We start from the raw sequence: 26,302 nt of genomic DNA, 5'->3' as shown, positions 1-26,302 counted from the left end.
GGATGGTTTCATTATTATCTCAATGACAGAACTCAGGCCATCAAGGTACCTGGGGTCAAATCTGAGTTCCTTGAGGGGGTGCCCAAAGGTTACAATCTATATAAATAACATTGGTAATGCTGTAAAATATGTGTGTGTGTAATATATTACAATCTATATAAATAACATTATATAATATATAATATGTGTATATATATATATATATATATATATATATACACACACACATATTTTACAGCATTACCAATGTTATTTATATAGATTGTTGCTAACTCAGTTGTATATATATATATATACATACACACACACACTACCGTTCAAAGGTTTGGGGTAACTTAGAAATGTCCTTGTTTTGAAGGAAAAGCTCATTTTTTGTCCATAAAAATAACAGCAAATTGATCAGAAATACAGTGTAGACATTTTTAATGTTGTAAATTGTAGCTGGAAATGGCAGATTTTTTATGGAATATCTACATAGGCGTACTGAGGCACATTATCAGCAACCATCACTCCTGTGTTCCAATGGCACATTGTGTTAGCCTATCCAAGTTTATCATTTTAAAAGGCTAATTGATCATTAGAATGTTAGCACAGCTGAAAACTGTTGATTAAAGAAGCAATAAAACTGGCCTTCTTTCCTAGTTTAGTACCTGGAGCATCAGCATTTGTGGGTTCGGTTACAGGCTCAAAATGGCCAGAAACAAAGAACTCTCTTCTGAGAGTGCGAGAAATGGCCAAGAAATTGAAGATCTCATACAACGCTGTGTACTACTCCCTTCACAGAACAGCACAAAGTGGCTCTAACCAGAATAGAAAGAGGAGTGGGAGGCCCCGGTGCACAACTGAGCAAGAGGACAAGTACATTGGAGTGTCTAGTTTGAGAAACAGACACCTCACAAGTTCTCAACTGGCAGCTTCATGAAATAGAAACCACAAAACACCCGTCTCAACGTCAACAGTGAAGAGGCAACCCCAGGATGCTGACCTTCTTGGCAGAGTTGTAAAGAAAAAGCCATATCTCTGTCCAGTGTCTGTGTTTACATAAACAAAGCATGTCTGACTTTTGTTAACCTCTACGGGACCGGTGTCTCCCCCGCCACGTTAAGATAACGTGATTAGCAAGATGTATGTAACAAGAACATTTCCCAGGACTTAGACATATCTTATATGGGCAGAAAGCTTAAATTCTTCCTGCGCTGTCCAATTTACAGTAGCTATTACAATGAAAAAGTACCATGCTATTGTTTGAAGAGCGTGCACAATAACAAAACACTTTTATCACGGCAACTGGTTTGATACGTTCACCTCTGAAGGTAAATAATGTACTTACATTCAGTAATCTTGCTCTGATTTGTGACGCATGTTTTTTTCTTTGTATTATCTTTTACCAGATGTAATGTGTTATATTCTCCTACATTTATTTCACATTTACACAACCTTCAAAGTGTTTCCTTTCAAATCGTATCAAGAATATGCATATCCTTGTTTCAGGTACAGGCATTTAGATTTGGGTATGTCATTTTAGGCTCAAATTTGAAAAAAAGGTCCAATTCTTTTAATAGGAAGGAAATTGTCCAGACTACTTTTATGTCTATTTTAGATTATGGGGGGTATAATCTATGTGAATGTAGCAGCATCTACACTTTGCCTTTAGGTTTAATACTGGTGATGGTTATAGAACCCATCAATGTGTTTTGTATCAAAAAGTGGGTTGGGCTTCTTTGTATATAACTCTACAAAGCAGTCATGCAGAAACGTCCTATGTATCTATCATCATTAATTCAATTTACACTTACAAATTACCAAACTATTCTTTTTTTTGTGCCTTTTATGAGGAACAACCTATAGAGCTCTCTGAAATCAGATGTTCTGGTCCCCCTTGGTTAGTTCAGAGTAATGATAGGAGACCTCCATGTTGATAAACTTGTCTGTTTTTCTTAATATGTTTTGAATTTTGTATATTTATACAGGGCTTATCTGTAAAGATACCCTAGTCTCAGTATGACTTCCCTGTCAACATAAAGGTTCAATAAACAAAGTTTTAGAGTTAATTTCCTGCAATTCTAAACATTTTGCCATGGGGTGTAGAGAAAATGCTGCAGTTTTAAAGCAAGTTTTCTGCGATTCTACACATATTGCCATTTAGCAATTTTAGAACAAATGACAATCGACATGGGGACAAATGACATTGGGACAAATGACATTGGGACAATCATGATTGTGAAGTTTTTGCTTGCATCCTCTAAACTCCTCTGCAGAACAAGGGGGCGAGATGGAGCCTGAGCCAGCCCTCTGCTTTGAGTAGACAAAGTGAAAACACAGGCTCCTCTGCAGAACAAGGGGGCGAGATGGAGCCTGAGCCAGCCCTCTGCTTTGAGTAGACAAAGTGACAACACAGGCTCCTCTGCAGAACGAGCTGCTCTGCCTCTGACACCTCTATCCTTTCCTCACCTGCCCTTTTTCTTCAGGATGGGAGCAATTTGCGATGTGATCAAAAGATCTTCATACCATTTCCAGCCCCCCCCCGCCATATCAGCCCCTCTTCACTGGTGTCACCTTGAAATACCTCCCCCTTTGAAGCCATATCAGAGATGAGCTGACAGTGCAGGTAATTGGCCCGGTGGAGGTAATGATAGGGAGACCCGAGAGAGAGGACCTAGTACAGAGAGCCAGCCAGGAGTTGGAATCTGTTGAACCACTTCTTCAATTCTTCTATCCATCAGCAAATTTATCAAAGACAAAGTGAGATAAGTGGTGGAAGGAGGTAGAGAGAGAGAGAGAGAGAGACAGAGAGACAGAGAGACAGAGATAGAGAGCGAGAGATACAGAGAGAGAGAGAGAGAGAAAAGAGCAAGAAGACACCACTTATAGGTATTAAAGCACACAGTTTATGTATATGACACATTTCTGTGTGAATGTGGCCTATTTTTTTGTGTCAACATTACTCTCCAACCTCAATGATTCCCTCAGACGTAGCAATTACTGGGTGGTTGCTGGGTAACTTTTCATGTGATTTTTGATATCCTAACCTTGGCCTGACTAATGCATGCACCGTTCCTTCTCTGTATGGAATCAAAGCCTCATTTGCAGTGAAACAGAGGGAAATAGAGGAAGGGGTAGTAAACTGCGTCCCAAATGGCATGCTATACCCCATAAAGTGAATTACCATAGGGCTCTGGACAACATCAGTGCACTGTGTTAACAGCGGAGGCTCCACTGCCCATTGAAGTGACGGGAGGATGATCTACCTGAAGTGGGTTAGTGCTGACCATCCTATAAGGGTCAAATGTCAGGAGGGAGCAGGCGGTGTGAGAGCTCTGGAAAATACATTACATTTAATTCCGCTTCAATGTGTGGGCGGCTGGTCTGCTGATTGATGCTTCAGATAGAGGATTTGTTGCTGCTGTGCTCTCTCAATAGTATAAGAGAGAGAGAGCGAGTGTGTGAGTGTGTGTTCAATGTATTAGAGAGAGACAGAGAGAGAGACAGAGAGGCTTTGGGTAATCATGTCAGGTTTCATAGGCGTGGAGATTTATTTCATGCTTTTATTCCGAGGAAAATATTGTGAGAAGCACATCCTCCCACCCAGTCAGTCAGCTAGTCATCTCTCCTCCCAGTCCTACCACCATCCAGACTCCAGACAGACTGTATTTGTGTGAGTGATTGTCTTTCACCAGCCAAGCTTCACACTCATCCTGACCACAACCAAGAAATCAATTGGCTGCAGAGCGCTCCCAAAACAAGCTTGGCTTCCATCCCAAATGTCACCCTATTCCCTAAATAGTGCACTACTTTTGACCAGAACCATTTGTGACCTGGTGGAAAGTAGCGCACTATGTAAGGAATATGGTGCAATTTCGGACACAGCCTCGTACTGCGGCTCTAATTATCTAACCACCCAGTCTGGTGGTGAGAGAGAGGTGGAAGGAAAGGAATTTCTACAGTCAAAAAAAATACACAGAATGAAAAAAATAAGACATGTAGAGACTTGTGAGGCAAAAACTCTCTTGAGAAACTCTCCTGCTTTACAGTCTGCACCTGGGACTCACACAACTTAGGATAATACAACCCGAAGCAAGGACACACAGAAATAATGGCAGACAAACTCAATGCTGAGGGGTTGTAAGCTCACAAAGTGAATCATCATTATCCATTTATTCTTTTGGCCTGCAAAAACAAAGATGGGGGATAGAGAAAGAGATGAGAGAACACGAGTGAAGAACAGCCCCTGAGAGAGAAAGAGAGGGAAAGTCAGAGAGAGAACGAGAGAGAGATACTTTTAACACAGCCTGGTGGAGCAGAATGTTGTGATCAGGTCTATGGATTCTAAACGAGGGTATGCTGCGATGCTTTCACTAATGACTGACTGTCTGGGAGGAGAGTCCCAGCGTGTGGTTGTGTGTGTGTGTCGGGGAGGGGAGTCCCAACACTGCACGCCGTTGGGTGGGGTGTCTAACAACTGAATACATCATGAATCTGCAGATTTCTCTCTTCTGTCAGCATATTTCACTTCACTTTCACTTCAATTTGCAGCAGGATGGTGCTTTTATGTGCCTCAAGTCTTTCTCCCACACCAAAACACCACGTATATTTCCTCACTCCTCTCCTTATATAGTCTCAGGAGCCCAAATTCAGCAACTCATGTCGCCGCCAAGTTTCCATTCCAGAGATTACAAATCACAGTCTGATAGCCTGACCCCGACTTGCCCATTGCCCATTAATGGGCCTTCTAATGAGCGTTTTATGAGTTGTGATCAGAGTTAATTGGGACATGCTTTAGTCAATAAGATTCTTGCTGATTTCAATGTTTTCAGAGTCAGTCGGCTGGTTTACATGCTCGAGCCGCCCCTGCAAATTGACTTGGAGATTGTAAGCAAAGGTCCCTGCGCAGACGGCCTAGACACACAAACCCTAGCCTACAGTCAGGACAACGGAAGGCATTAGCACTTTCACTTTCACTTTGAATACAGATGGAGTGCATTTGGAAAAAATGTTCAGACCTCTTGAATTTTTCCACATTTTGTTACGTTACAGCCTTATTCTAAAATTGAGGAGTAAAATATACAATTGAATCAATCTACACAAAATACCCCGTAATGACAAAGAAAAAACAAGTTGAGATTTTTTTGGGCAAATTTTAATACCACATTTACATAAGTATTCAGACCCTTTACTCAGAACTTTGTTGAAGCACCTTTGGCAGCGATTACAGCCTTAAGTCTTCTTGGGTATGGCGCTACAAGGTTGGGACATCTGTATTTTGGGAGTTTCTCCCATTCTTCTCTGCAGATCCTCTCAAGCTCTGTCAGGTTGGATGGGGAGCGTCGCTGCACAGCTATTTTCAGGTCTCTCCAGAGATGTTTGATCGGGCTCTGACTGGGCCATTCATGGACATTCAGAGACCTGTCCCAAAGCCACTCCTGTATTGTCTTGGCTGTGTGCTTTGGGTTGTTGTCCTGTCCTGAGCACTCTGGAGCAGGTTTTCATCAAGAATCGCTGTGCTTTGCTCCTTTAATCTTTCCCTCAATCCTGACTAGTCTCCCACGCCCTGCTGCTGAAAAACATCCCCACAGCAGGATGCTGCCACCACCATAATTCACCGTAGGGATGCTTGGCATTCAGGCCAAAGAATTCAATCTTGGTTTCATCACACCAAATAATCTTGTTTCTCATGGTCTGAGAGTCCTTTCGGTGCCTTTTGGCAAACTCTAAGCGGGCTGTTATGTGCCTTTTACTGAGGAGTGGCTTCTGTCTGGCCACTGTGTTCTTGGGGACCTTCAATGCTGCAGAAAATGTTTTGATTCCCTTCCCCAGATCTGTGCCTCGACACAATCCTGACTTGGAGCTCTATGGACAATTACTTCGTCCTCATGGCTCGTTTTTTTGCTCTGACATGCACTGTCAACTGTGGGACCTTATATGGAAAGGTGTGTGCCTTTCCAAATCATGTCCAATCAATTGAATTTACCCCAGGTGGACTCCAATCAAGTTGTAGAAACATCTCAAGGATGATCAATGGAAACAGGATGCACCTGCGCTCAATTTCGAGTCTCACAGCAAAGGGTTTGAATGCTTATGGAAATAAGGAATTTCTGTTTTTTTATATTTAATAATTGTGCAAAATTTTCTAAAACCTGTTTTCACTTTGTCATTATGGGGTATTGTGTGTAGATTGATGATCTTATTTAATCAATTTTTATTTTGCTCCTTTGCACCCCATTATTTGTATTTGTACTTTGCACATTCTTCCACTGCAAATCTACCATTCCAGTGTTTTGCTTGCTATATTGTATTTACTTTGCCACCATGGCCTTTTTTTTGCCTTTACCTCCCTTATCTCACCTCATTTGCTCACATCGTATATAGACTTGTTTCTACTGTATTATTGACTGTATGTTTTGTTTTACTCCATGTGTAACTCTGTGTTGTTGTATGTGTAGAACTGCATTGCTTTGTCTTGGCCAGGTCGCAGTTGTAAATGAGAACTTGTTCTCAACTACCTGGTTAAATACCTGGTTAAATAAAGGTGAAATAAAATAAATAAATACATTTTTAGAACAAGGCTGTTACGTAACAAAATGTGGAAAAGGGGAAGGGGTCTGAATACTTTCCAGAATGCTCCACTGGTTGCAACGAACATAGCCCCAGCTAAAGTGAGAGAGCGCAAGAGAGAGAAAGACTTGTATGTACTTTTATGACGTCAAAGCAAGCTATGACACCATTGACGCTGCTGTGTATGTATTCATGTGTTGCGTGCTTTTGAGGTCAAAGATGAACACCAAGTCTATTTGGTGTGAAGTGTATGTAAACCCCAGGTTACTTTTAGCTCATTCTTGCACAGAATAATTTAGTTACATTGTTGCATCCCCGACCACCATTAGGACGGTGTTGGATTTGCTTCTGGTTCAACTGGCATAAGAAGTTCCTCTGCCTTTTCTGTCATCAGTGTTATCTGGGATCCTTGGGAAGTTCCTAGCATAAACCTAAACCTGCACCCTTAACCATTTTACATTTCAACTTCAATGGGGTAGGGAGGTCCGAAGGATCCAATGATAGCACAGACCTTTTTCTCTCCTCCTGCTCGGAGATTCGACCCTGTCCATGCAAGCCGGCGACCATATACTAGCAAAACATCTAAGTCATGTCTTGTCTTATCAGGTGAATGATAATGGCAAGAATGAAGTAATCAACATTTTAAAATGAATAGATTTGGTAGACATTGTTTTGACCTCGCCTTACTTCATTGGAAGAGGAAGTGTAAACTCTAACATAGTCTATTAGCTAGCTAGAAGGTAGCCAAAGTCATCTTGGCAGTGTAAACTCTAACATAGTCTATTAGCTAGCTAGAAGGTAGCTAAAGTCATCTTGGCAGTGTAAACTCTAACATAGTATATTAGCTAGCTAGAAGGTAGCGAAAGTCATCTTGGCAGTGTAAAGAAAATGTTGCTGTTGTAAAGCGCATTTTCTGCAATTCTACAAATTCTTTCATTGAGCTGAAAGACAATTTACTGCAATTTTATGCATTTTGCCATGGCTAGCTCTGTGATCCTCTGTCCAAACATTATACCAAAATCAATGGGCATGTGTTCTGAATACCCATTTCTGGGAATTTTATATTACAGATGGGCAGTTCTGCTTTTTTTACTGACTGATCTTTTCAACTCGTTCAGTAAAACGAACAAATCTTTCGACTAGTGTGATTCAGATTTGATTAGATATGACTCTAGATTTGATTCAGTAATGCCCAGGGCATGCAGGACTCCCTAACAGCGAACAATGAACTGAATTCTCTGCGTGCCTGGCAGACATCTCAGCTTAGATGTCGGCCCACTTCAAGCTCGACCTCGACAAAACGGAGCTGCTCTTTCTTCCGGGGAAGGCCTGCCCGTTCCAAGACATCGCCATCACGGTTGACAACTCCATGGTGGCTCCTTCCCAAAGTGCAAAGAACCTTGTCGTGACCTTGGACAAGACCCTGTCATTCTCTGCAAACATCAAAGCAGTGACTCGCTCCTGCAGGTTGATGCTCTGCAACATCTTTTGAGTGTGCCCCTGCCTCACACAGGAAGCAGCAGTTCCTAATCCAGGCACTTCTCATCTCCCGTCTGGACAACTCGCTGTTGGCTGGATTCCCCGCTTTTCCATCAAACCCCTGCAACTTACCCACAATGCAGCACGCCTGGTGTTCAACCTTCCCAAGTTCTCCCATGTCACCCGGCTCCTCCGCACACTCCACTGGATTCCAGTCAAAGATCGCATTCACTACAAGACCATGATATTTGCCTACAGAGCTGCAAGAGGAACTGCTACTCCCTACCTTCAGGCTATGCTCAAACCCTACACGCCAACACAAGTACCTAGTTCTGCCACCTCTGGTCTATTGGCCCTCCCACCCCTACGGGAGGGCAGCTCCCGCTCAGCCCAGTCAAAGCTCTTCTCTATCCTGGCACCCTAATGGTGGAACCAGTCCCTGCCCATCTTCTGAAAACATCTGAAACCCTACATCTTCAAGGAGTATCTTAAATAATCCCACAGTACCCCACCCCCAAAAAACAAACACTCGCTCAACTTCCCCCCCCCACACTAGCACTGACTTTGCTGATAGCTACTTCACTGAAGAAAAATGTATTACTTAAGTAAAATGGTCCCGGTTCCGGTTGGAGCGAGCGGTCGCATCTACACTTCGGTCCGCAGGTAGTATAACTTTTCATTACATTTCGTTATAGTACAACGGTTTGATTTGTCTAATCTTAGCAATTTCTTCTTAGCCAGCTACATAGCCGTCTTTGTATCAACGACAATTGCATAATTATCGTATTTCTTACTCCTAACGTATCTGCCCAGCAGCTAGCTAAGCAGCTAGCTAACATCCACTGTCCACTAGCACTGTAGAAACTATTACACTCAACTGAACGACTCGATTAGCGTAGTGTCAGCTAGCTACATAGTTGTCTTCGCTGTCTTCGTATCCAAGATAATTGTGCAGTTTAGAGTCTGTAGACTTAGAGTGATTATCTTAATTTACCGAGGTTAGCTAGCCAGCTATTTGTCGTCCTTAACGTAGGAAATGCTGCTAGCTAGCTAGCCAACAGCTAGCCAACCTCTACCGAATTGAACTCCAACTACCCGGTCAACATTCCGCGTCGCTCCACAGGTAGTATCACATTTTCATTTCACTTCATTACAGTACAACGGTTTGATTTGTTTGATCGTAGCTAGCCAGCTACATAGCCGTCTTTGTATCTAAGACAATTGTGTAGTCTAGAGCGATTTTCTAGGTTAGCTGGCCAGCTATTGTCGTTCTTCTAACGTAGCTAGCCAGCTAGCCCCCGAATAGCAGCACTGTAGTAACTATTACAGTACAACGGTTTGTTTTGTTTGATCGTAGCTAGCTAGCTACATAGCCGTCTTTGTATCTAAGACAATTGTGTAGCCTAGAGCGATTTTCTAGGTTAGCTGGCCAGCTATTGTCGTTCTTGTAACGTAGCTAGCCAGCTAGCCCCCGAATAGCAGCACTGTAGTAACTATTACAGTACAACGGTTTGTTTTGTTTGATCGTAGCTAGCTAGCTACATAGCCGTCTTTGTATCTAAGACAATTGTGTAGCCTAGAGCGATTTTCTAGGTTAGCTAGCCAGCTATTGTCGTTCTTTTAAAGTAACGTAACGCAATTAACCTGCTAGCTAGCCAGCTTGCCCCGAATAGCAGCACTGTAGAAACTATTACACTCGACGGAACGACTTGATTAGTGTAGTGTCAACATCGCAGCCACTACCAGCTAGCCTACTCCAGCAGTACTGTATCATTTCAATCATTTTAGTCAATAAGATTCTTGCTACGTAAGCTTAACTTTCTGAACATTCGAGACGTGTAGTCCACTTGTCATTCCAATCTCCTTTGCATTAGCGTAGCCTCTTCTGTACCCTGTTAACTATGTGTCTATCTATCCCTGTTCTCTCCTCTCTGCACAGACCATACAAACGCTCCACACCGCGTGGCCGCGGCCACCCTAATCTGGTGGTCCCAGCGCGCACGACCCACGTGGAGTTCCTGGTCTCCGGTAGCCTCTGGAACTGCCGATCTGCGGCCAACAAGGCAGAGTTCATCTCAGCCTATGCCTCCCTCCAGTCCCTCGACTTCCTGGCACTGACAGAAACATGGATCACCACAGATAACACTGCTACTCCTACTGCTCTCTCTTCGTCCGCCCACGTGTTCTCGCACACCCCGAGAGCTTCTGGTCAGCGGGGTGGTGGCACCGGGATCCTCATCTCTCCCAAGTGGTCATTCTCTCTCTCTCCCTTACCCATCTATCTATCGCCTCCTTTGAATTCCATGCTGTCACAGTTACCAGCCCTTTCAAGCTTAACATCCTTATCATTTATCGCCCTCCAGGTTCCCTCGGAGAGTTCATCAATGAGCTTGATGCCTTGATAAACTCCTTTCCTGAGGACGGCTCACCTCTCACAGTCCTGGGCGACTTTAACCTCCCCACGTCTACCTTTGACTCATTCTTCTCTGCCTCCTTCTTTCCACTCCTCTCCTCTTTTGACCTCACCCTCTCACCTTCCCCCCCTACTCACAAGGCAGGCAATACGCTCGACCTCATCTTTACTAGATGCTGTTCTTCCACTAACCTCACTGCAACTCCCCTCCAAGTCTCCGACCACTACCTTGTATCCTTTTCCCTCTCGCTCTCATCCAACACTTCCCACACTGCCCCTACTTGGATGGTATCGCGCCATCCCAACCTTCGCTCTCTCTCCCCCGCTACTCTTTCCTCTTCCATCCTATCATCTCTTCCCTCTGCTCATACCTTCTCCAACCTTTCTCCTGATTCTGCCTCCTCAACCCTCCTCACTTCCCTTTCTGCATCCTTTGACTCTCTATGTCCCCTATCCTCCAGGCCGGCTCGGTCCTCCCCTCCCGCTCCGTGGCTCGATGACTCATTGCGAGCTCACAGAACAGAGCTCCGGGCAGCCAAGCGGAAATGGAGGAAAACTCGCCTCCCTGCGGACCTGGCATCCTTTCACTCCCTCCTCTCTACATTTTCCTCCTCTGTCTCTGCTGCTAAAGCCACTTTCTACCACTCTAAATTCCAAGCATCTGCCTCTAACCCTAGGAAGCTCTTTGCCACCTTCTCCTCCCTCCTGAATCCTCCTCCCCCTCCCCCCCCTCCTCCCTCTCTGCAGATGACTTCGTCAACCATTTTGAAAAGAAGGTCGACGACATCCGATCCTCGTTTGCTAAGTCAAACGACACCGCTGGTTCTGCTCACACTGCCCTACCCTGTGCTCTGACCTCTTTCTCCCCTCTCTCTCCAGATGAAATCTCGCTTCTTGTGACGGCCGGCCGCCCAACAACCTGCCCGCTCGACCCTATCCCCTCCTCTCTTCTCCAGACCATTTCCGGGGACCTTCTCCCTTACCTCACCTCGCTCATCAACTCATCCCTGACCGCTGGCTACGTCCCTTCCGTCTTCAAGAGAGCGAGAGTTGCACCCCTTCTGAAAAAACCTACACTCGATCCCTCCGATGTCAACAACTACAGACCAGTATCCCTTCTTTCTTTTCTCTCCAAAACTCTTGAACGTGCCGTCCTTGGCCAGCTCTCCCGCTATCTCTCTCAGAATGACCTTCTTGATCCAAATCAGTCAGGTTTCAAGACTAGTCATTCAACTGAGACTGCTCTTCTCTGCATCACGGAGGCGCTCCGCACTGCTAAAGCTAACTCTCTCTCCTCTGCTCTCATCCTTCTAGACCTATCGGCTGCCTTCGATACTGTGAACCATCAGATCCTCCTCTCCACCCTCTCCGAGTTGGGCATCTCCGGCGCGGCCCACGCTTGGATTGCGTCCTACCTGACAGGTCGCTCCTACCAGGTGGCGTGGCGAGAATCTGTCTCCTCGCCACGCGCCTCACCACTGGTGTCCCCCAGGGCTCTGTTCTAGGCCCTCTCCTATTCTCGCTATACACCAAGTCACTTGGCTCTGTCATAACCTCACATGGTCTCTCCTATCATTGCTATGCAGACGACACACAATTAATCTTCTCCTTTCCCCTTCTGATGACCAGGTGGCGAATCGCATCTCTGCATGTCTGGCAGACATATCAGTGTGGATGACGGATCACCACCTCAAGCTGAACCTCGGCAAGACGGAGCTGCTCTTCCTCCCGGGGAAGGACTGCCCGTTCCATGATCTCGCCATCACGGTTGACAACTCCATTGTGTCCTCCTCCCAGAGCGCTAAGAACCTTGGCGTGATCCTGGACAACACCCTGTCGTTCTCAACCAACATCATGGCGGTGGCCCGTTCCTGTAGGTTCATGCTCTACAACATCCGCAGAGTACGACCCTGCCTCACACAGGAAGCGGCGCAGGTCCTAATCCAGGCACTTGTCATCTCCCGTCTGGATTACTGCAACTCGCTGTTGGCTGGGCTCCCTGCCTGTGCCATTAAACCCCTACAACTCATCCAGAACGCCGCAGCCCGTCTGGTGTTCAACCTTCCCAAGTTCTCTCACGTCACCCCGCTCCTCCGCTCTCTCCACTGGCTTCCAGTTGAAGCTCGCATCCGCTACAAGACCATGATGCTTGCCTACGGAGCTGTGAGGGGAACGGCACCGCAGTACCTCCAGGCTCTGATCAGGCCCTACACCCAAGCAAGGGCACTGCGTTCATCCACCTCTGGCCTGCTCGCCTCCCTACCATTGAGGAAGTACAGTTCCCGCTCAGCCCAGTCAAAACTGTTCGCTGCTCTGGCCCCCAATGGTGGAACAAACTCCCTCACGACGCCAGGACAGCGGAGTCAATCACCACCTTCCGGAGACACCTGAAACCCCACCTCTTCAAGGAATACCTAGGATAGGATAAGTAATCCTTCTCACCACCCCCCCTAATGATTTAGATGCACTATTGTAAAGTGGCTGTTCCACTGGATGTCAGAAGGTGAATTCACCAATTTGTAAGTCGCTCTGGATAAGAGCGTCTGCTAAATGACTTAAATGTAAATGTAAAATGTGATCTCGGGTTTTTTTTTTAATACATTTGCAAAAAATTCTAAAAACCTGTTCTGCTCTATTGTGTGTAGATTGAACGATTTAATACATTTTGGAATATAGCGTAACAAAATGTGGAAAAGTTAAAGGTGTCTGAATATTTTCCCGAATGTACTGTACACTGTATTCAACTGACAGGATGTATATGCCTCTAGAGGTTACTTAAGTATGTGTGTTTCACAGTGGTGTATGTACGACCTGATGATGATCAAACTTCGGATCGAAACGTTGTGTTCATTGTGCGTCTGATTAAATCACCATGGGAGCATTTCAGAGTTGTGTACATTCCCTTTCTCTTTGATACATTCTTCTGTCCTGCACCTGACATGGTGAATGTGCATATTTTTCCATTTCTTTCTATAGGCCCACACATACATTTTCACATGCTGGCTGCTTACAGACCACATAGTTTATTATTGCCACACACCTCTTACTAGGCCCAACTTGATAGGAACTCAGGTCCCTCAGAAGAGAGGACTGCAATTTGGTAACTTCAATGTTAACAAATGATAAATAGACAGACATATCAATGTAGCACCACACCTTGTCAAAATCAAAGGAATCAAACAAAGGAAGACATTAACAATGTACAGACTATCCATGTGTATATGACAAATACAATTTGATTTGGATTTGATTTGACTCAGTGACTACAGACCAAGACTATGTAAGCACTGTGGGTCCGGTGAACTAGAGAATGAGCAGCAATTCCTACCCCACTGTGAGTGAGTGAGTGAGTGGTTTCAGAAAGCTTCAGAAGGGAGGGATGAAAAAGTGGTCATCAACTCTTTTCAACATGTTTATTTGTGATAAAGGATAAATGTACATTCGTATTTTGGATCGACACGAACTCAAGCACACACACACACACACACACAAATTTAAGTCACAGGGTATGTGGCAGCCTGTGATGACGGAAGATTAAAAACTGTTCCCTCACAACCTTATCTTCTATTTAACACACACAGAAAAAGAGGAGGGTTTAGATAAGTGACATTTTACCAACGCCCCTTCCCTCCATCCAGCCCTCCATCCACCTATCATGGCATTTCCACTTCTCTGGCCTCTGAACTTAACAGTCAGTGTGTGTCCCATAGCAAGGTCATCCTGCACCAGTAGGGGTCAAAGGTTCAAGGGCCCGAGGTTAATGGTCAGGTCAGATAGCTATCGCCAGCCAGCCAGCGATCAGGAACATGCCCCCATAAGGAGCCAATTTCCTCAGCACAGGGTCCTCCGTCAGGGCCTGGTGGTACAAGGACCCACAGAACGCCCCTGTGCCCAATAACAGGAGGGTGCCCGCCTGCAGAGAGAAGACAGGGGAAAAGAGTGTGTGCTTCTCTGCTTATTGTCAAGACCAATATGTACAGTTTTTGGCACAAACAGCATTCAAATAGTGTCATACAGCATCTGAAAAGACATGTACTTGGTCCACAAATCGCGAATACAAAACAAAACAGAGAATACATGCAGACGGAGGATTAGAATAAACCATAGAGATGTATTTTCTGTTACAACAATATAGTGTTCCATTTAATTATATTATTATAATGATGGGAGGGAAGCATACAGTACATACCACAGCAGGTTTCCTACAGCGAGAGGCACCCAGCAGAGCTATGCTGTGGTAGAAGTGGTACTTGTTGGCCGTCTCATAAAGCTGGGGAGGATAGTTTAACCAGGCAAGTCAGTTAGGAACAAATTCTTACTTACAATGACAGCCTACCAAAAGGCAGAAAGGCCTCCTGCGGGGCTGGGGGCTGGGATAAAAGTAAAAAATGAAATAAAAATATAGGGCAAAAGACACATCACGACCAGAGAGACACCACAACACTACATAAAGAGATACCTAAGACAACATCATAGCATGGCAGCAACACATGCCAACACAGCATGGTAGCATCACCACATGGCAGCAGCACAAAACATGGTACAAACATTATTGGGAACAGACAACAGAACAAAGGGCAAGAAGGCAGAGATAACAATACATCACGCGAATCAGGATAGAGAGAAACATGTTACATTAGAGATCGGCATTATTAGTGGAGATAGCGCCGGAGATGAAGGCCTGACGTTTTACGTGCCCCTAACCGATTGTGTTTCTTTGTGCGTATCTTTGTGTTGTTTGGAAAAAATTGTGTTACTTATTTTGTAAATAATGTTTCTGCTACCGTATCTTTTCTGGACATCAGAACTGCGATTACTCACCACAAACTGGCAGAATCCTTTTTTTCCTTTAACGAGTCTAACGAGCCCGACGTGAATGACATATTGCTTTCTTGGTGCCCAGATCCCCGTCATATGTGTGAAGAGAAAGCAGAGAAAAAGGGGCTGCCTTCTGAGAATTCGTAGGCGATTGAATAAACTCCCACTGCCTTCCATTCTGCCTGCAAACGTGCAATCTTTGTCAAATAAAATCGATGACCCACGTGGAAGATTAAAACAACCAACGGGACATTCAAAACTGCTTCACGGAGTCGTGGCTGAATGACGACATTATCAACATACAGCTGGCTGGTTGTACGCTGCATCAGCAGGATAGAACAGCGGCGTCTGGTAAGACCAGGGGCGGTGGACTACGTATTTTTGTAAATAACAGCTGGTGCACGATATCTAAGGAAGTCTCAAGGTTTTGCTCGCTGAGGTAGAGTATCTCATGATAATCTGTAAACCAACGTTTTCATCTGTATTTTTCCTAGCTGTCTACATACCACCACAGACTGATGCTGGCACTAAGACCGCACTCAATGAGCTGTATTCCGCCATAAGAAAACAGGACAACGCTCACCCAGAGGCGGCACTGACTGAAATATGTTCCGGGATTCCTCTGATGGCATTGAGGATTACACCACATCAGTCATTGGCTTCATCAATAAGTGCGTCCCCACAGTGACCATACGTACATACCCCAACCAGAAGCCATGGATTACAGGCAACATCCTCACTGAGCAAAAGAATAGAGCTGCCGCTTTCAAGGAGCGGGACTCTAACCCAGAAGCTTATAAGAAATCCCACTATGCCCTCCGACGAACCATCAAGCATGAGAGTACCAGCTGTTCCAGAAGACAGTGTGATCACGCTCTCCGCAGCCGATATGAGTAAGACCTTTAAACAGGTCAACATTCACAAGGCCGCAGGGCCAGACAGATTTTTTTTAACCTTTATTTAACTAGGTAAGTCAGTTAAGAACAAATTCTTATTTACAATGACGGCCTACCCCGGCAAAACTAGGACGTGTACTGTGAGCATGCGCTGACCAACTGGCAAGTGTCTTATACTGACATTTTCAACCTCTCCTGTCCGAGTCTGTAATACCAACGTGTTTTAAGCAGACCACCATAGTCCCTGTGCCCAAGAACACTAAGGTAACCTGCCTAACTGATTACCGACCCGAAACACTCATATCTGAAGTCATGAAGTGCTTTGAAAGGCTGGTCATGGCTCATATCAACACCATTATCCCAGAAACCCTAGACCCACTCCAAAACCACCCTAACAGATCCACAGATGATGCAATCTCTATTGTACTCCACACTGCCCTTTCCCACCTGGACAAAAGGAACATTAAGCGAGAATGCTGTTCATTGAATACAGCTCAGCGTTCAACACCATAGTGCCCTCAAAGCTCATCAAGCTTTGGACCCTGGGACTAAACACCTCCCTCTGCAACTGGATCCTGGACTTCCTGACGGGCCGCCCCACAGGTGGTAAGGGTAGGTAACAACACATCCGCTGATCCTCAAGACAGAGGTCCCTCAGGGGTGCGTGCTCAGTCCCCTCCTATACTCCCTGTTTACTCATGGCTGCATGGCCAGGCACGACTCCAACACTATCATTAAGTTTGCAGATGACACAACATTGGTTGGCCTGATCACCGACAACGACAAGACAGCCTATAAGGAGGATGTCATAGGCCTGGCCATGTTGTGCCAAGACAACAACCTCTCCCTCAACGTGATCAAGACAAAGGAGATGATTGTGGACTACAGGAAAAAGAGGACCAAGCATGCTCCCATTCTCATCGAAGGAGCTGTAGTGGAGCAGGTTGAGAGCTTCATGTTCCTTGGTGTCCACATCACCAACAAACTAACATGGTCCAAGCACACCAAGACAGTTGTGAAGAGGGCACGACAAAACCTATTTCCCCTCAGGAGACTGAAAAGATTTGGCATGGGTCCTCGGATCCTCAAAAGGTTCAACTGCTGCACCATTGAGAGCATCCTGACTGGTTGCATCACTGCCTGGTATGGCAACTGCTCGGCCACTAATCCCAAGGCACTGCAGAGGGTAGTGCGTACGGCCAGGTACATCACTGGGGCCAAGCTTCCTGCCATCCAGGACCTCTATACCAGGCGGTGTCAGAGGAAGGCCATAAAAATTGTCAAAGACTCCAGCCACCCTAGTCATAGACTGTTCTCTCTGCTACTGCACGGCAAGCGGTACCGGAGCGCCAAGTCTAGGTCCAAGAGGCATCTAAACAGCTTCTACCCCCAAGCCATAAGATTGCTGAACAACTAAATTAATCAAATGGCCATCCGGACTGCTGCTGCTCTTTAATTACTTGTTACTCTTTATTTCTTATTCTTTTTCATATTTTTTTAAACTGCATTGTTGGTTAGGGGCTCGTAAGTAAGCATTTCACCTGTTACATATGGCGCATGTGACTAATAAAGTTGTATTTGATTTGGTTTTGAAGTTGACAAGGAGGAAGGAGGTGGTATAACAGTTCCATTTATTAATTAAATGGTATCAAAACAGTGTATTGGTAGTGGGCGCAATTTATAATATAAATAATGCACTTATTAACAAATTAAATACCAGCCCACTCTCCAACTTTGGGCCAATACTCTAGTCATACCATATGAAAACAATAACACTTACAACTCTCGAGTAGTCTTCTGGATCTTTGTTTTTGAAACCTGAATAAAACAAATAGGAGGTAGTGTAAAGGGTCATGGCAGCTGAACAGTAAGGGTCAGGCCACATAAAATACAGTGTATTGTATCCTATGTGTGTGTCACTTGATCATAAAGTGTTTAGCCTACATATCCTTCAGAGCGCAGTTTGTATTAGGCTCGGTTTCATTTACAGTAGTAAACTACAGACGGAAAGCACAGATACATTGTTATTATGCATTTCTACACCATGCTGTCTGGACAGGACTATCCCACCCCCATGGCCAAATGAGTGACATGAAGCAGCGATAGCCTATCCTGCAGCGTCTACAAAACAGCAGACTGCTTTTAACGTTAAAAACACAATCATGGTAATCTGTTTGTCATGCAGCGCGCAATGATAAAATGTGGATTCTTACCATGCGCTCCGTATGCCCCCGCTGCGACAGCGAGCGCCCCCGAAACTCCTGCTAACCTCTGCACAACCAAAGAAGTGGCCATTGCTGTGTATCACAAGCCGACGAATGACGTGAAAGATGAAGGAAACTGCGTGCGGTAGGGACTCGTTAGTGAGAGCACATCCTCCTGCAGAGTTGTTTCCTGAGCCAAAATGGCGCCCGCTGTGTTACAGTTTCAGTGTCTGGGATAGATTTCATAACTCTGAAGTGCAACCAAATGTTAAAGGTTTTCCCTTTCATCTATGTAGTGCAGTGGCAACTCGTCATTCAGGACAGGTAGGGCAGAGCCCCAACTGTTTTGATCCCACCATGTTTTTGTTGGCTGTTTTGAATGTTATTTTGGCATTAAATCATATCAGTTGTCAAACAATGTACAAAAATATAATCATGGAGTTAATAAAGTCGTATTTTTTGCTTTCTTGAGTAAGGCAGCTCCAACATGCAGGTTTTTCAGCCTAACTCAGTGCTTTCTGTGGTGGTGGGGCAGCCAGCGGAAAATATATAGCATAGAACTTGCTAATGATCTCTAGTTGTGCTGTGATTGGCTTAGTGTTATGTCACTTATGGGGACACAACGTCACCAAAAAATCTACAGGGAGAGATGGGGAATTGTAGCCTCCTGGCCCTTCTGCAGCTTGCCTGCCAATGCATGCTTGTCCCAAACAAGCACCCAAGCTAACTGACTAAAGTTAGCTTGCTTGCAAGCTAGTTATTTCCAGACACAAATAAGAGAATACCTCACTCTGATCATTTTGCTAGCCGTAGCAGAGCTGGTTAGGCTATTTACATGTTAACTAGAGCGTTCTTGACTAACTATTACTTTTTTTGTCTACTTTTACTGACACCAGTCATATTTAAAAGGGTGTTGCACGTTCATAAATTCATCAGTTGTTCTGAATTTTCAAACGCCAGAGATACGCTGACTGGAAAAGTTGTTCAAGTTCTAGCCAGCTAACCAACCACCTGCATCTCTAGCTGTGTATAGCCACTGAAAAACGATATGAGGGGGGAAAGTCAGTCACTCACCCACTCTTCCAATGGCATGACATGACATCCTCCTAGCAGCTGGCTAGCTATCTAGCTAACGTCAGTCTCCATGTTTTTAGCTTGCTACATACATAGATATTCTAGCCTATTAGCCACGTTATGACTGACTTGTGATCATTGCCCTTGATAGTTTGATTGTATTGACATTCCCAGCCTTAGTTACATTAGTCCATTGTTGTCTAGAATATTGTGTCATTGAAACTGAAACAGTGCATCCCGAATAGAGGCAGCAAACAATTTACCAGGCCAGCTGTGATTTACAACCTGATAGCAATGTATTTTGGACTACCAGGAAATGTATTGGTGAATTCTATTATCTTCATTCTGCCAACATGCCTTTGTATACATTCATGGAAAGCACTTCAGTAAAAATACTTTAAAGTACTACTTAAGTAGTTTTTTGGGGTATCTGTACTTTATTTGACTATTTATATTTTTGCCAACTTTTACTTTTACTTCACTACATTCATAAAGAAAATAATTTACTTTTTACTCCGTACATATTGACTGAAACCCAAAAGTAATTGTGCAATTTTGACAGGAAAATGATCCACTTATCAAGAGAACATTACAGGTCATCACTACTGCCTCTGATCTGACGGACTCACTAAACACAAATGCTTTGTTTGTAAATTATGTCTGAGTGTTGGAGTGTGCTCCTTGCTATCCATCCATAATAAAAAATATTTTAAAAATGATGCTGTCTGGTTTGCTTAATATAAGGAATTTGAAATGATTTATACTTTTACTTTTAATACTTAAGTATATTTAATAGCAAAAACTTTTAGACTTGTAATCAAGTAGTATTTTACTGGGTGACTCACTTTTATTTGAGTTGATTTCTATTAAGGCATCTTTACTTTTACTCAAGTAGGAAAATTGAGTACTTTTTCTACCACTGACTGAACGTTGAGTCAAATAGAACCTATAATTTGTTATATAAAGTAGATTTTGTAGCATAAACTGGGAATTTGATATTTTTGACTGATATTATGATTGTCTGTTTGTTTCATATCTGCAACGTAGTTAAAACGCTGTAAGTTCCACTTTAAACTTTAGGTCACTGTGTACTTTGTGTGCTAAATGTGAAATGTTTTGCAATGGAAAGTAATAGTCATGTAAAAAAATCTAATCTTTTCCTATGTTTTTTAAAATGCTTTTTCCTATAGATTTTTCAGATGTTTACTCTCAAAATCACAACTTTTTTTCAATCTGATTGGGTGGCTGTTAGGGCCAGGCTTCACAGTCGGTGGGCCTGTGTCCACCCAGGCCTTGGGTGGACACATGTCTACGCCCCTGATGCAAACAGCCACATGATGACAATGGCTCATCACAAATACCCTACTAACCAACACTTCAGACTAAACTTTTTCAATACCTGGTTTGAATACCCATTGTTGCCTTAGTTAGCATTTCCCGGTAGATATCATTAATTGAAACGTCTTTCCTACCCTAGCTGCTCCATGCCAAAATCGGTTGAGAGCTGCACACTCTTGCTGCCCGCAGATTATTATTTTTTTGATTGAACCTTTATTTAACTAAGCAAGTCGGTTAAGAACAAATCCTTATTTACAATGACAGCCTACTGCTTTGCAATTGTGTAGGCTACTTTGTGCAGGATTTCTCTATTGTACTACATAATTGATAAGTCGTATACCTCCACTACACTACTTTGATATGCATCAGTAGGGATCAGTGGCAAGTTTAGCATGTAAATGTTGGCGGGGCAAACCCACCCCCAAATGTTAGATGCATGGCAACAAAGCCACTACACAACACAACACAATTCATTAAGTGTACTGTAATGGTGACAAACGGTGCCCACACACTGTTAGGGCCTACATAACAGCAGAGCCTTCTAGCTTGCTAGCTAAGATTGTGATCAGTCCAATCAAAGCTACAGTAGATATATAGTGATTTAACATCATTTTATCTGTGACCTTGAGCCTTCTTGGATGGGCACTTCTAATGTAACTCTATGGCAGCACCCAGGGGGCTTGAATTTTTGAGCTCTCCCTGTAGATTTTTCGGTGACGTTGTGTCCCCATGAGTGACAGAACACTGAGCCAATCACGGCGCAACTAGAGAACATTAGCAAGCCCTACATTCTGTATTTTCGACTGGCTGCCCCACCACCACAGAAAGCACTGAGCTTGGCTGAAACACCTGCATTTTGGAATTGCCTTACTCAAGAAAGAAAAAAAGAGACTGCTTGTGTGTGGCTTTATTAACACATTTTGTTTTGCTTGTTTACAGTGTTTGCAAACTGATATGTGACATATATTAATGCCAAAATATACATATATATATATATATATATATATATATATTTTTTTTTTACTAAACATGTGGGGCTCAAAACAGGTGGGGCTTTGCCACTGTGCAAACATGTCTATAATAGATAAAGTTGTTAAGATATTCATGTTTCAAGAAAGAAGTGTATATATTTACCTGGCAAATCAGTTTCATGCACTGACTGAATGGAAGCTGACAATTATTCATTATTTACTCCACTGGTCTTTGCTGGTCCCGGGAAGAAATTAGGAGTCCTCACTAGGTGTCACGTTCTAAGCTTTATTTCCTTTGTTTTGTCATTATTTAGTATGGTCAGGGCATGAGTTGGGGTGGGCAGTCTATGTTTGTTTTTCTATGATTTGGGGATTTCTATGTTTCGGCCTAGTATGGTTCTCAATCAGAGGCAGGTGTCTCTGTTTGAGAATCATACTTAGGTAGCCTGGGTTTCACTGTTGGTTTGTGGGTGTTTGTTTTCACCACACGGTACTGTTTCGGTTTTGTCATTTCACATATTTGTTTATTGTTTTTGTATTTCATAGTGTTCAGTGCTTTTGTTATTAAAAACGATATGGACACTTACCACGCTGCGTTTTGGTTCGATCCCTGCTACACCTCTTTGGACGAAGAGGAGGAGATCAGCCGTTACAGAAACACCCACCAACCAAGTGAGTGTGGCGAAGCCAGGTAGGAGACCTGTGCCAACTCCCCGTGCTTAACGTGGCGAGAGAAGGCGTCGTACTGGTCAGGCACGGTGTTATGCGGTGGAGCGCACGGTGTCCCCAGTACCCGTGCTTAGCCCGGTGCGGTACATCTCAGCTCCTCGTATCGGCCAGCCTAGGTTGGGCATCGAGCCAGGTGCCATGACGCCGGCTCAGCGCATCTGGTCTCCAGTGCGTCTCCTCGGAGACGGCAAGGTGGAATAGCCCGCACTGGGCTGTGCTGGCGAACCGGGGACACCATGCGTAGGGCTGGTGCCATGTACCCCGCCTGGCTACGGGGACCATTCAGCCAGGTAGGGTTGGGCAGGCTCGGTGCTCAAGAGCTACAGTGCGCCTGCACGGTCCGGTCTATCCAGTGCCACCTCCACGCACCAGCACTCCGGTGGCAGCCCCCCACACCAGGCTGTCCCTCCGTATTCTGCCTACAGGTGTTTCTTCCTTTCCAGTGCTGCCAGAGTCTCCCGTCTGTCCAGAGCTGCTAGAGTCTCCCGTCTGTCCAGAGCTGCTAGAGTCTCCCGTCTGTACAGAGCTGCTAGAGTCTCCCGTCTGTCCAGAGCTTCTAGAGTCTCCCGTCTGTCCAGAGCTGCTAGAGTCTCCCGTCTGTCCAGAGCTGCTAGAGTCTCCCATCTGTCCAGAGCTGCTAGAGTCTCCCGTCTGTCCAGAGCTGCTAGAGTCTCCCATCTGTCCAGAGCTGCTAGAGTCTCCCGTCTGTCCAGAGCTGCTAGAGTCTCCCGTCTGTCCTCAGCTGCCAGAGTCTCCCGTCTGTCCTGAGCTGCTAGAGCCGCCAGTCTGTCATGAGCATTCAGTCAGCCAGGAGCTGCCAGAGCCGTCAGTCAGCCAGGAGCTGCCAGAGCCGTCAGTCAGCCAGGAGCTGCCAGAGCCGTCAGTCAGCCAGGAGCTGCCAGAGCCGCCAGCCAGCCAGGAGCTGCCAGAGCCGCCAGCCAGCCAGGAGCTGCCAGAGCCGTCAGTCAGCCAGGAGCTGCCAGAGCTGCCTCTCATGCCGGCGATGCCAGAATCGCCCTTCACTCCGGAGCTGCCGGAGTCGCCCTTCACCCGGCGCTGCCGGAGTCTCCTGCCTGTCCGGCGCTGCCGGAGTCGTCCTTCACCCCGACGCTGCCGGAGTCTCCTGCCTGTCCGGCGCTGCCGGAGTCGTCCTTCACCCCGGCGCTGCCGGAATCTCCCGTCCATTTGGGACCCATTTCTAGTCCCCAGTCCGAGGTCGGCGGCGAGGGTCGCTGTGGTTAGGAGGCCACGGAGGCGGACAATGAGGCGGAGAAAGACTGTGTTGAAGTGGGGTCCACGTCCCAGACGAAGAGGAGGAAATCAGCCGTTACACTAGGGCTGTTGCTGTGACCATGTTATCACCACACCAGCGGTCACGGATCATGAAGGCAGTCAAATTCCACATGACCGTTTAGTCAGGTAATTAGGCTTCTCCAAGATCTGATGCTGCTGCTGGTCATTATTAGCCTACCAAACCTGCTAACTGCCTGGTACTCAGCACTCTATCATCTCTCTAATCACTCTGACATCAATGCAAATGTTTTCTAAAATATAATCAAACACTTCATGAGAGCCCATGAGCTCATGTTGCGCAACAAAAATTGCTATGCAATTGCGAGAGAAAACAGTGTTTCGATTCAGGGGCATGAATCAAAGCAAATGTAGTATATGTAAAGACAAGATTAAATCAAGAATAGTCTGATGGGTGACAGTATTAGCCTGTGAATTATATATTATAATTTGTGAATGATGTCCATCTTAAGAAATAATCTATTTTTTTGCGACTTGTTCAAATCATAGTTGAACACCTCATGTAGCCTAGCCCACACCTCATGTAGCCTAGCCTACATGTTTTGATCAGGGTTGTATCAAAACTAAAGTGGCCAAATAACTTCTTAAAATTAAGCACATTAATCCATTACAAGGGGTGTAGAGCCTAACTGGCTCTATAAGAAGCGAGTGAGTTTCAAGTTTGGGGAAGATAATTTTCTCCATAGAAATGCACTTTTATAATAAAAGCATTACATGCATAATGCATTTGCAGTTACTTTTGATAATTGTGTTTTCTTAATGGAACATTCGGGTTTATAGCCTACTACCATGTGCGCATTGCTGCACTTATGTGAAGAAATAGCGAATAGTTTATCAACATTTGAAACTAAATGTTCTGATCTGTTGCGTCAGCCACATTGCATAAAAAAGTTGTTTTGATGCTAGTGGTTGTATTCATTTGAGATCTATTGCATCCAACAACTGTCCCAGACTTTGGAATATTTATTTCTAGCACAGAACCTAATAGGTCAATTTTTGTACTATGGGGGATAGTAGATTGAGGCTAGTGCTTTGCTGTTCGTTAGACCCACTCATCTTGTTGGCTGACAAAAAGTAATATGCACCTCGGAATTGGATAAGGCACCTGCAGTTGCGTCCCGGATATGTCTGTCTTAACTTGTGGCCTGTGAGAAAGACCGGATCACGTGACAGAGAGCAGAGCGAGACGGGAGACGCTTCGGGAGACGCTTCGGATTGCGCAGCACATCTGGGAGAAAGAAGGGCACAACGCAGCCCTCCGGGCCGCAAAAGGCATGGATTTTTTTAGGTTGCATTACGGCCACAAAGGGGATGCCATGGGAAATTCGAGGCATTATCAAGTGCTTGTCAAATTGGGAATGAGAGACTATTGGAGTGTGTACAGCCTGCGCAAAAACAAAAGCAGAGCTCATGCTTTTCAAGCGATTTTTTTCAAATCTTTAGTGTCTCATCATCATTAGTCTTATCATGCAGCCTTACAATGTATTAAAAATCAAAACATATATCCCAACATGTGTTATTTTGTGAGTGCAGGAACCGTGGGCGGGTGTCATACAGGAGCGCGTTTTTTACGTAATTGTTTGACAATCAGGTGAAAACATCATCATGACTGGTTGTGTTTACGCCACATTAAACTGCATAGGCGGCGTGTCCATAAGGCTAGGAGAAACGAAGCTTTCCCTAATGTGTAAATATAATTAAATTGACAAAATTAAAATAGTTTACTCCTGCCAATACATACATACATAAAAACCATTCAAAATACTACACTAGAAAGCATGATTTGGCCACAGGATCATTAGCTTCTTAAAAACAAAAAAAAGCTGTGGATTGTTTAAATAACATAGACTTCAGTCGGAAGGGTCCGCCGTTGGGGCAGCGAGCAAGGCAAACACCAAAATGAAGATTGTTGAGTTGCGACTGTCAGTGAAAAGCAGAGACCCAGACAGGCAATTCGCAATATTTAAAAATACAATAATGCATAGTAGAATTGCATGAAATGTGTTTATAAAAGGCCAGCAGGAGATGAAATGTATTTGATATAGCCTCTGCCTACTCTACACCACTACGTGCTGCATAGAGCACTCTTTTTGCTAGCAGTGATTTATTTATATTATCAGACAACATTATGACTATCCAAGTTAATAATCACATTAGAAATAGTAGGTTATTTTACATAAATCTGCAAAGGATGCATGGAATGCTTTATTGTAAAGGTGTACTTTTATGGTGAAAATCCCATAATGTCCCAAACTTGAAACCCACCCGCCGCCTATGTTCAAATGTATTGCATGTTAAAAGTGATATGACAAGTCTTTACTCGAATTAGGCTACTAGGGCCACATATATCATATTTAAAATTAATAAGGCCTATGTATTTCTTGGATTATGCCTAGGCTATAACATTTTTTTTTATTTCTTTACAAATTAAGTGTTTGGGTGTCTCGTAGCGGTAAGTAAATATACTTTCATCCCTAAATGTAGATTATCAATAAATAATATTATTTGTATGCCTAG

At 44.5% G+C, this 26,302-nt stretch overlaps 1 protein-coding gene across 1 annotated transcript; it reads right to left on the bottom strand.

Moving 5' to 3' along the window:
* Nucleotides 1–13,825: 13,825 nt before the first annotated feature.
* Nucleotides 13,826–18,506, bottom strand: tmem256 (transmembrane protein 256). Its single transcript, XM_064939039.1, has 4 exons — nt 18,372–18,506; nt 17,939–17,976; nt 14,634–14,714; nt 13,826–14,357 (listed from the first exon to the last, which is right to left on the bottom strand). The coding sequence occupies exons 1-4, from the start codon at nt 18,451–18,453 to the stop codon at nt 14,214–14,216; spliced, it is 345 nt and encodes a 114-aa protein (XP_064795111.1). The 5' UTR covers nt 18,454–18,506; the 3' UTR covers nt 13,826–14,213.
* Nucleotides 18,507–26,302: the final 7,796 nt, after the last annotated feature.

Source organism: Oncorhynchus masou, chromosome 27 (assembly GCF_036934945.1).
Source record: "Oncorhynchus masou masou isolate Uvic2021 chromosome 27, UVic_Omas_1.1, whole genome shotgun sequence".
Taxonomy (NCBI): domain Eukaryota; kingdom Metazoa; phylum Chordata; class Actinopteri; order Salmoniformes; family Salmonidae; genus Oncorhynchus; species Oncorhynchus masou.
This window is presented reverse-complemented; position numbering and strand designations above follow the sequence as displayed.

Excerpts from the sequence above, each read along its gene's own strand:
- tmem256 (XM_064939039.1), bottom strand. The coding sequence starts at position 18,453 with ATGGCCACTTCTTTGGTTGTGCAGAGGTTAGCAGGAGTTTCGGGGGCG. Across the intron at positions 17,977-18,371 it reads GGGGGCATACGGAGCGCATG|GTTTCAAAAACAAAGATCCA; the intron begins GTAAGAATCCAC and ends TGTTTTATTCAG. Across the intron at positions 14,358-14,633 it reads GCTGTAGGAAACCTGCTGTG|GCGGGCACCCTCCTGTTATT; the intron begins GTATGTACTGTA and ends TTCTCTCTGCAG.